The following is a 12,241-nucleotide window of genomic DNA, read 5'->3' on the forward strand; positions in this document are numbered from 1 at the left end:
GAAAAATCACCACTTTATTGAAACCCACTCTATGTGTGCCCCTTTGTGCTGATGCTTTTTCAATTAACTCTGATAAGAAGCTGCTACATTTGTGGGTAACATCCACACAGAGCTTCCTCTCTGAGATCCAGTTGTTTCTGAGGGTTTTAAGTTTGAGTAGTTCTACCCACAGCACTAGCCATTGGAGCATTAAAAAGTACACAAATTGAAAGCAATTTCCGGACAAAAACAGTTTCTTTTTCATTAGAAAACTATAAATAGTAAATGCCTCTTTGCTTTTTAAAAAGCACTGTAGATTCTGTTGCCAAGTTTTTTATCTTCTGTTTTCTACAGAATGAAGATTGTTTACTGCCTTCTTCATTTTCTGTGTTACATGACCTTCATTTTACAAGGTAAAATAAATATTTCTGGAATATTTGTAACATATAACTTCTAGATAGAAATATAAATAATAGATTATTAATTGGAAAATGTAGGTTCTTAATATTGCCAACTGAGTGTTTTGAGTGTGCTGAATCTTGATTCCTCATTTAAAACATTACTGTACCAGTGTATTTTATCTACTTCATTTTCTAAGTGAATGTGCATATAAAATGAGATGAATGATGAGGGAGAGAGCCTTCATCTTTTCCAGATCTTGATATTTCCTTTTAGATATTTAAATTACTAAGAAAACCATAATTTGTTAAATTTATACATAAGATTCAGAAGTAATTAGTCCTCAGGAAAGATTGATGGAGCTAAAACAGCTGTATTTATATCTTGAGATATCAACAACAGAATTTATAAAATAATAGAAGATACAGTCCCTTAATATAATAGTTAATGAAATATAGTAGGAATGATAGGGCAAATAAAGAGGTAGTACCTCAAATATCACTGTCAAATTAGTAAATGCATTAGTAAAGACTCTAATAAAAATAAATGAAGCCTCTGAGGCAATGTGGTCTCTCTAAAAATTGAGATATAAATTTATATTCATACATATTCTAATATGAACCTACAAAAGTTGGAAGTTCAAAAGTTGCATCATACGTGATAAAGAAAACTGGATTCAAATTCAGATCTCAACTTTATGAATAGCTCATTATGAAATAGGTCCGTGAACATTGTCACCCAGATAATTTAACTGCAATGTTGGCATCCTAGAAAGAAGGTGAAGAAATTTTAAGCATGGCCAGTAATAAACACTGTTTTTTAAATTTAAAAACTGATATATAATTTTATACCTGTTGCTCAATAGACTTAAGTTATGATTTAGTGAAATAATGTATTGGAAAGTCGCTCTACACACTAAAAATTGGTCTAACCAGTTTAGGTGCCATTATTTACTATCATTGTTGCTGTTAATACTGCATGTGGCCTGAGGAAGTAGGATTTCAAATAAAATGAGGAAAGTCATCAAAGCTCACGGTGCTAATGTGTCAATCAATGACCATCTAAGGTAGATTAACTCGTGTTCCAATGCACACAATACCAGACACTAAGAACAGCCATACAATTTACTGTAATTCTCTAGCACACTTACATTGAGTCAAATAAACATAGATAAATCAATGAATTATTCTTATTTAGAAACATATAAATATTATCTAAATATTATCTAATGGTGGAAGTTTAGGGAAATGTCCAGAAATCTCTAATGAACAGTTTTGAAATTCAGAGTAAGACACTAGTGTTAGACATTGGAAAATGAGAAGAAAGGCAGAAGATAAATATGATTAGTGCATACATGGCAAAAACCATTGAATATTTTTATATTCTATAATTTTCATGTAGATATCTAATCTGACCCTCTCAATAACACTGAGATGAATATTACTGCCTCTTTTATAAAAGAGGTGAATAACATCAAAGGACAAAAATTTTCAGGGTCACACATATATACACTACCATGTATCTGATGTGAAATACAAATGCAGGTTTTTTGGATTGTGGCATATTTCTTCTTTATATTTCATCCTAATGCTTTCTATAGTGATACTAAGGTTTAAAAAAAATTCACTAAATAATTTGGTCAAAAACAGCAAGGTCATACATACAGCAAGAAATCTGTACCTCAGATGTATAGTAGATACATCATCAGACTCTACATTTGCTGTGCACTGTAGTAAGCTTTAGGGCTTTGAAGATACTTGGTATAAGAACAGTGACCACAGAATTTACATTACTTCTGGATCATCTATCAGGTACCAAGTTATAACATATACTAGAATGAAAGAAAGATTCTATATTTGACCTTTGACTAACCAAGAAAACAGGTGGAGTAATGCAAGGTATCAGAATGGAGCGTTTTGAAGGAATTCACAAAACAGAACACATAAGTTGCACTAGGATATGGTTTGGCTATTGGTAAAACCTAAAAGTTATTAAAAAAAAAGCAACAAAAAATGTTCAGTTTAACTGGATGCTTTATGAAGCAGTAAGAACAGGGTTTGGTCTAATCAAGGTAATACCATGTCAAACCAGTTGTGGAAAACCGATGCAGATGAACACTGATAGTGCTTGAAACATGCAGGAATCAGCAGTCTTTTAAGTAGGGTACAAATAAACAGAATCCACAGAGAGAGTGAAGGCAGCACACCATTATGGCTGAGAGAGCAAGCCTGCCATCACATAGAACAGGATTCATATTAAGGTCCAGTGTCTCCATGTGGCTGACAAGGGAGTTGCAGGTTTTTATCATACAATGAATGATAATATAATTAATTTTCTAAGGTTTTTGCAAAGAGTAAAATAAGTAACATAAGCAAAGCATTTCCTACATTGCTTATCATAGTGAAATATTTCAAGAAATATGGCAGGAGGAATAGGAGCATAGATTTAAAAAAAAAACAGAGATAAGAGGAAATAGTAGAGAACAAATACAAGGTGTTCAAGGTAGGCTGTTCTTTAGGCATGTTACACAGGCCAGGGATCTCAAAAGGAGAATCACAGTGACCTTGGTGACTGCGATATATTGCATGGTGAATGGGAGGCTGAGTTGAGAACAGTGAAGAAGATAAATTCATTGATGATGAAATGTTGCCAGGAAGAGATTATTGATTCTGATACTCTAAGATTTACTAAGTTTTAAATCAAGGGGAGTTAATCACCAAGAAAATTTGCTTACTTGATAAATAAAAAGAAAACTTCTATTAAAAAGTTGAAAGTAGAAAACTCTGTGATGTTAACATTGGAAGATGATAATACATCTTAACTACAAAGAAAAGAGAAAAACAAATACTATCACAGATATAAAATATAGAAAATTTAAACATGAAGATTAACAGATCTTTAATTTGAAAAATAAACATCAAAGGATATTAGAAAATGATTCAAACTAAGTTATAATTTAAATGAGATAACTCAAAGCTCATTGAATGATGTGACATGATGTTATAAGGAAATTTATATAGTTGTATCTGTATGTTTAAAATTAAAATTAAAAAAATTAAAATGTACTTCCTTAGTTACATTCCCACATTTAAAGTACTTGAGAGCCATAAGAAGCCAGTGGCTACCTATTTAGACAGTGCAGGGCCATTATACTGAGATATTATGAGCATTAAGGCTATAAAAATATTACAATAAATACATGCATAATTATTGCATGATATTAGCTATAGGTGATAGTAAAATAAGTTTGTTACAGCATATGCTTCCCACCCTCCCTCCATACGTCTAGGTCATAGGATTTTTCCTTTGATTGATCTTGATAGTCATATACCAATATTTTTTCTGACAACATATTCCAGAATGTAGTTTTCATCTCTACTACTTTTATTAAGTAGCCCTGAAACAATTAAAATTTAATCATGTGGGCAGATTATTTTTAGCCAAGGCCTAATAATATATTTGTTTCCATCATATTTGATAAAGATGTTTTTCAATTTAGTATGAAACACCTAAATTTAGATGTTTAAAAGCATATTTTAAAATTTACAAGACTTAAAGATATTTAAGCATGTTTGAAAGAACCTGTTATGTGAATCCAGTTTTCCAGCTATATATTACAGAGATTTAATACAATTTTCAATCTAATATCAGATTTTCTGATAAAAATTTTGCATCTAAATTGTGATGTTGATGTAATATAACATATACACTAGATTTTAAAAGACTTAACACAAAACAGATATAAATATCTTATTAAGAATTTTTAAAAATCTTTATTATATATTGAAATGATAATACTTTGGATATACTGGCTTAAATAAAATACAATATTAAAAACATTTAAGTGCAACAAAAATGTAACTCTCAAGGTTAGAAAATTATAATCAAATTAAACTCTCAGTAACAAATGTATACTAAAACATAGGCAGATATTAATAAACTAGAAATTGCACAAGAGAGAACAGTTTCAAAGGTCACATTTTATTTTGAATACTAATAAAATTAGAAATCTTTAACAAAACTATATAGAAAAGGAGACAGGGCAAAAATAAACCATTTGAGAGGCCAGTATATGTGCTACAGGCATCAAGATTATCATGTAAAAATATTATGAGCAACTTCATAATAATACATTAAAATTGTAAATAGTGTATAATTCCTAGGGGGAAAAATCCCCTCAAAAAAATCCCTCATTTAAAACTAAGGACTTTAACCAATTATGTCCCATCATCCTATTTTTGGAATATCTGAAAAATTTACATTGACCAACAAATATATCAATTATGGTAACTTTGAAAACATTTTTTTAGAGTTCTATTAGTTTATAAAAGTAATATGTGAATTACTACTGATAAATAAATATTAAATATTATTAATGCCATCATAATGTTATTAATGATAATTAATTTTATAATAAGCTCTAAATTATTATTTCCAACCTATTTTAATATGGCTTTGTCAGTTTCATTTAAATATCTGCAGAATTTAAAACTTGAGGCCTAAATGGGTTAAAAGAGAAAATTAAAGGCAAATCTCATTCATGACTTTATGTACAGAAATCCTGAAGAAAAGTAAAACCTACCATCAAAATCTGATTATTTCACAAATTTGCTTGAATTCCTGGATTGTAAGATTAATATAGCTCTCTAAAATCAATATTACCACATGAACATTTTAGAAAAGAAATATTATATGATTGAATCAATATATAAAATGATTTCAGTAAAATTACTATTTTTTAAAATCCCCATAAGTTAATGAAATATATAATTAAGATCCTGCACCTAATGAGGCTTAACAATACTAAAAATACTATCTAATAAATTTCCTACCAAGTAATTAAAAATTTCCATTTGAGATTATAAATAAGAGTACCATCCATCTTTAATACCAATACACATGATAATAGAGTTCTATTTAGTGCTTAAGAAAAAAAATGCATTTTTAAAGTTTTGAACAGAAAAAAAATCATCATTATTCACTTCTTTGATTATATCTAGAGAAAGCAAAGGGATCCTCTGATAAAATAATGAATGAGTTAGAAAATTTGATAAAAATCAATATATAATCAATTTCTATATAATAGTACTTAGAAGAAAATCACATTATGAATTCAATATCATTTAGAATATCATTAAAAATACTAGTTACAAGGAAATAATCCGAAGAAAGATTTAAAAACCTCTACATAGTGAGCTAAAAAGTATTATCACGAAATTAAAGAAGATCTAAGTTCATGGAAGGATATGCATGTTAGTGGATTGGAGGATACATTGCTGGAAAGTTGTTGGTATATTTCAATATGATACATAGAGTTAATGAAATCTTAATCTTATCCTAAAAGTTGATATTTGTTTTATTTTGTGAAATCTGGAATAGTCATTTTAAATTTGTATGAAAAAATTAAACACTAGATAATAATTTATAAATTCTTGTCCTAAGACTTAGATGGGAGGACTTATTCAACAATGCAATGATATATTGAAAAGAAACATTAATGAAACAGAACAGAGAATCCATAAAAAAGATCTACATAAACCATAAAACTTCTATTAATGATGAAGATGGCAAGGCAGAAACCAATCTGACAAATGAATATTTCAAGGAAAAGGATTTATTTCTTTATATTACCACATAAGGTAAAGAAAGGAATTTAACAACTTTCTCTTACCATAGCCAAAAACCAATTCCAAAATTACTATAAGTGAAATCACAAACACAAAACAGCAAATCATACAAGTTAAAAAGAGGAGATGATTTGAACATGCCAGGTGTAGTACTTTTCAATCAATATGAAATGATAGCATTGACTATATTAAAATAAGGCAATTTTAAAAATCAAAAACATCATTGAGTAAAAAGACAAGTTCTATACTGGGAAATCTATGTGTAATGTATTTAGCAGGCAAGGAATATATACACATAATATATAAAGAATTCATTAAAATCAATATGAAAATACCACCTAATAAAAATGGGAGAAGATTGGTTAATTTCTAAAACATTTAGATCTACAAAAATCAATTAACATTATAAAAGATGTTATATTTCCTTAGTAATAAGAAAAATGAACACATCATTGTAAAATATGAGAAGAGGTAACACTGTATAAAGTATCTCTACAAATGTCAGAAATATTAAATTAAAAATATTTAGCTTTGGTAAGGTTTAAGAATGTGTGCAGTTAATATATAATGCTGTTAGAAGTTTTAAATTAGAACAAATGATTTGGAAAAATGTGTGTCATTCTCTTCTAAACTTGAAGCTATGCAGACACTTTATCCTTCTATTCTTCCTTTAGCGATATACCCAAAAGAAATGAGCATGTGTGTCAAGAGTCAATTGTAAGAACATCCAAAAACTGGAGACTATCTAAATATTTATTGTAGATAAGGATAAAATATATATGTATAAAGGACTGCTAACTGTTAATCAAAATGAAAGTATTACAGTGCAAAATATGGACAAATCTCAAAAACAACATTTTTTTTTAGTTAATGAAACCAGACACAACATATTGAAATATATAATAATAATAATAATAATAATAATAATAATATAGATGTTATACAGTTGCATTCAAAAAAGTTTTAAAACAAGCACATTTAAACAAAATAGTATAAGGAAAGACAATTTGCTTTGGAAAGGAAGGAGTGGATATGATGGTGACCATGAAGGAGCACAAATGCCATGCTGGGGATGTTCTATTTCTCCACCTAAACAATTGATTTTTAATAACACTTAACTGATAATTTATGTTTTGACACTGTTTTGCAAGTTTACTTCCTTTTAAAAATTTAAACATCAAAGAAATAAAATAGACTAAATTGCATGTTTTTTTTCTATAATGCCTTAGTTAATCTAAGCTTATCTAAGTTGCAATGATCTATGGATATCCATAAAACTTAACATATCTAAAAAATATTTAGAGTGTGTGAGAATCTAGAACATCACATACAACATTAAGAATATAGAGAAAGTCATTTCAAAGCATGTAGCAAGGTTGTTGTTTTTTTCATTAAATAGTGGGAGACAATTATTTAAGAAAAATGAAATAAACTACATATCTGAAAATTGCAGTTAATGTAAAAAGAAAAATAGCATAATAAATAAAATATTATATGAATTTATGTAAGAGCATCTTGCTATAAAGGTGAAATAATACATTAAAACTGAAAATTTTTCTATGAATTTCTAAATGTCAGAATTATAGGTTTTTTTTTTTACATTTTGAAAAGAAATATCCATTTATCAATGTAACAAAATTGTTATTGTCTACAACTACCTCTAAAAATATGAAAAACAATAACCAATGAAGAACAATTTGTAATGAATATGACAAAGTTATTATCCATAATGGATCCAGTAAAATCATTTGAAAAATTATCCAATCAAGATAAGCAGTGAAGTATAAGAACAATCAATTTAAGATAAAGAAAGAAACTATTTAAGGTAAATAATCAAAGAAATAAAAACCATTATTATCAATGATTTTTTTTATTTAGGGCAAATATTGTACACATTGTTCATGGCAGTGTAAATTAGAATTGTAGGATCAAACTCTGTTAAAACTATGTTAATTATATAGCACCCAAAAATTTGAATGCATGTTTTTTCATAATTCAAAAAGACTAAAACCTTAGATTTGACCTAATTTTCCAAAAATAGGTAAAATATTGAATATAAATTGTTACATATAATAACAATTGAATAGATTGGAGCTCTGAAAAAGTCCTGAATCTTGCTGAGAGTAATATAGAGCATGAAAATTTTCATTGGGTATTAATTAAAATTACTTTCAATTTTTGCATATATAACATAAAATATTTATAGTGTATTTTTGGCAGTTTCTAAACTTGGTACAATGTACACATAGCACTTTCTGTAGTAAGAACTATATATATTTAAATAAAAGATCAGTAATTTCAGTTACTCTCTTTTTTTTTGCTTTAGCCACGTGTTCCTTAATTGATGCTGAGCGCTGTACCAAACGTTATGGTAACTGTAGAAGAAACTGTTATAAAACAGAAAAGCAAATTGATATATGTTTCTCAGTACGTAATATTTGCTGCCTTGAGATCTTTGAGGACGATTGATTTTGAAAAAGAGGACATATCTCTGAACAAAGAAGTTGTATGTACATTAAAGCACTGGATAAATATAATTAAAGCCTGTGAAATAAATAATTAAATACACAAGTCAATATTGTTATCATCCCTTTTAGATGCTTATTACCCTATAGAATGCAATGAAATAGGAACTCTCTCTGAGCCAGAAGTTTGAGCAGATGTGTTTCTGGAGCTGATTTCCTATGACATGAGTATTAGGATTGCTTCAACTGAGGCTCATGCTGAAACTGTCTTGGGTCCCCTAACTTATACAATTGAACATTTCCCAATTTTATCATCATCTCATTAAAATTTTGATTCATGAAAACCAATATTCCTGGGTTTATCAGTGATCTAATATCACAATAAGATTATTGAGAATCAAGACACAGAAAAAACTTAAATAAGAACTAAAGTGTAAGCTAGAGTATAGCATAGATACACTCTTTGTCCCTCCCTCTCTTCTGTTCATTTAAAAAGTCATGCTAGTCTAACACCATTTGATCTATTAGGAACTGGGTTTAAATACAATCTGGACTTTAGCTGAAGAATCTAGACTCATAAACATTAGCTGGGCCTAATATTACAGTTTTCTAGCATAGCCCTGGATGGGATGGAAGAAGTTTGTTATTTCAACTTCAATGTAAGTACTAGACATCACAAGTGGTTTCTCTTATATTAAGAGTTGGGGGAGGGATTATGGAGAATATAATTTGTTTCACAGCTATAAATAAAGGATATATTAACCATTTGTCAGTTTTTCCAGATGCCCAAACATATTTGTTTTTAAACATTAGCTACTGGTCTAGGATTATTATTTTGTTTATTCTGTTTTTAATGGTAGACTTTGTGAATGTCTATCATAATAATTAAAATAAATGACAAGAACTGGAATCCTGGACCAAATTAGGGATCAAATAGATATTGGAGGTTTGAATGATGTGAAACAAAGTGAAGTCAAAGGAATGCAGAAGTAAGAGTCAAAGAGGATAGCTAATGTAGGCTAAGAGACTGGTACAAGGATCAGATGTGAGGATTAAAGACAAAAAGACACATGTATAGAGCAGTAGGGATGAGGAACAGATTTTTAAAAGTCAAATGCAATGACAAATAAAGCAAATACCCAAAATTTACACTAAAGTTTTAAGGAAAGGGCATCAAATAAGATGCAACAGCAACACAGTTGTTGAAAGTGAAATAACCAGATAGTAAAATCAAGATCCATGGGAAAATCTAAAAGATAGGTAACAGAACATAGCCACATAATTGAACATGTAAGTGCATGGAGAAAACTAACAAACATACAAGATAATTAAGACATTAGGAGCTACCTGATGTCTTAATTCTATGAGCAATCTCTGACTGCGTGGGAGAACTCAGATGGAAGAATTGGGGCCTTTTGATGGACCTGCAGATAGAAAGGCCCTATAGTGGCAACTGCATTCACTTGGACAGGACAGAATGCCAATATGGTTACAGCAGATAAAATCGGTAGGTATTTTCCAATCCCAAAGTGGGCAAGTGAATTGATACTTGGAAATGACTAAAGGATTTGAAGAAGTCTACACACTGAACTCTTGAAACTGAACAGACAGTGCTCATTTCCAAGATAGCCCTCAACACTTTGGAAAAACTTTGGGAATGGGGACAACAAATGTGCAGGATTGTGAGGGATGATAAACTGAATTCTGCCCACGGTTAGAGTCAGTAAAGAATCTATGTCCAGAATTCCCGTTATCTTTTTTTAAATATATTTTTTTTTAGTTGTAATTGGACAAAATGTCTTTTTTTTATTTTTTAGGTGTAGATAGATACAACACAATACCTTTATATTTATGTGGTGCTGAGGATCGAACCCAGGCCCTGCCCATGCTAGGTGAACACTCAACCGCTGAGCCACATTCCCAGCCCCAGAATTTCCATATCTTAATATCCCCATTTGATGAAGTAGTTAGAAATAAAAATGATGTGAAAATGTCCAATTTTAACTTCACATGTGAGATTGGCAGAACCATGTAATCACTCATTATGTTATTTTCCTACAGATGGTGCCCATAGATGGATTTTCTCTTGGATTCACAGCTAGGTTACAAGGAAATTATAAGTGTTTAGAAAGTATTATTCATGTTTCCTTCATCTTACTCAGGCCTAGCATAGATTTGTAATTACATATAGGTATTAGTAAATGTTATAAACATTTTGCCTAGAAATTTAAAATATCTCTCATCTATACAAAACAAGCAACATTGTATTCTGAATTTTATGGTTTTTAATGTAGTTTGAAAGCTAAACTGAAAAACTGGGAACACTGGAAAAAGATATTTCTGGTTTTAATCCCCCAGTACTTATTACTGACTCATGTAATTTTAAACAAATTACTAAGCTGGTTTTTCAGTATATTACTTCACATATAATAATGAAAACATACAGAAATACAAATGAAACCATGGTCTATATTTTTCATTGTGTCAAAAAGAAATTCAATCTTTATTCATATGTCTCTGAACCTTTTAATGTGGTTCTTACATGCAGTCCAGAACAAAACTCATTAAAATCTATTTTCTTCTTTTAATTTTTAACAATCTGATAGTTTTAGAACCCTTTCTGTCATGGTGGGTGTGGATGTAATAAAAGGCAGCAAAATTCTTAATATATTTTGAAGGTAGTGCCAAATGATTTTCTCGGGAAAGGAAATTAGTGTGACTTTTATCCTTGCAGACCATGGATGATGTAAGTTATTTAAGTAATTATAAAAACAGAGTTTCCATTAAATATTTCTTGGGAGACAGCGTGGCAAGATGTGTCTGTCTTTCTGGGGCTCAATTTGACCATACAAGTTTAGGTATTTAATTGAAAAGATCAAGACATAGTTGGAAATTTGTCTAAACTTAAAGAGAAAAGATTCAAGATAGGGATAAAACTTGAGAATCATCAACTTCTAGATAAATGTAAAAAATCACAAGATTGAATAACACCTCCATGGGAATAGTGTAAATGATTTTTCTAGAATTAAGACATGGGGTATGCTTAAATGCAAAGGTTAATAAGATGAGAAACCAGTATAACAGACTAATAAGTAATCACAAATTTAGGATACACATAAATGTAATGTTCATACAACACTTAAGAGCATATATCCACAATTCCTAATAAGTTAATTCCTAAGATGAGGAAATGGCCAAGATTTTAGCATGTAGTAGTCTTTGGTAACAATGATTAGAGCAATTTCAGGACACTGGAAGAAGAAAAAAATCTTATTCAAGACAGAATTAGAATATGAAAAACTGGAGAGAATTAGAAAATTATTTGAAAGCATTTGTTGGTAAATGGAACAAAGAAAATAGTGTAGTAGGTAAAGGTCAAATTTGGAAAATTTTAAATATTATTATGTAATAAGAAAGATCTACTGAAAAAGAAAATTGATGATGCAAAAGAAAAGGAAAAGAGTTCCTACAATGACATCCTTGAGTAGGTGAAAATAATGGATCCAAAGCAAAAGTAGAGATGTTGCCCCTCTCCAGGGTTATGGCAGCAGGAAAGCCCATCTAGAGTAAGGAAGGAACAATGTAATTCCTGTTCGGAAAACAGGGGGAAATAACTGTCAGAGAAATGAAGTTCCCTCCTGACTGCCCCATCTTCTCTATGAAGTAGAATGATAGGTTATCAGCTAAAGTTTTAAAAAATGGAACCAAGCTCTGGTGGCTTCAGAAGTGAGAAGAGAGCATGAACTAATTCTCTAAAATTAGTGGAGCATA

General features: G+C 29.8%; 1 protein-coding gene across 1 annotated transcript; it reads left to right on the forward strand.

Annotated features, from left to right (window-relative positions):
- The first annotated feature begins 334 nt into the window (after positions 1-334).
- Positions 335-8,474, forward strand: Defb114 (defensin beta 114). Its single transcript, XM_026400870.1, has 2 exons — positions 335-392; positions 8,332-8,474. Exons 1-2 carry the CDS (start codon positions 335-337, stop codon positions 8,472-8,474), a joined length of 201 nt encoding a protein of 66 aa, XP_026256655.1.
- The last annotated feature ends 3,767 nt before the right edge of the window (positions 8,475-12,241 follow it).

This window comes from Urocitellus parryii, chromosome 8 (genome assembly GCF_045843805.1).
Source record: "Urocitellus parryii isolate mUroPar1 chromosome 8, mUroPar1.hap1, whole genome shotgun sequence".
Taxonomy (NCBI): domain Eukaryota; kingdom Metazoa; phylum Chordata; class Mammalia; order Rodentia; family Sciuridae; genus Urocitellus; species Urocitellus parryii.

Excerpts from the sequence above, each read along its gene's own strand:
- Defb114 (XM_026400870.1), top strand. The coding sequence starts at position 335 with ATGAAGATTGTTTACTGCCTTCTTCATTTTCTGTGTTACATGACCTTC. Across the intron at positions 393-8,331 it reads CATGACCTTCATTTTACAAG|CCACGTGTTCCTTAATTGAT; the intron begins GTAAAATAAATA and ends TTTTTGCTTTAG.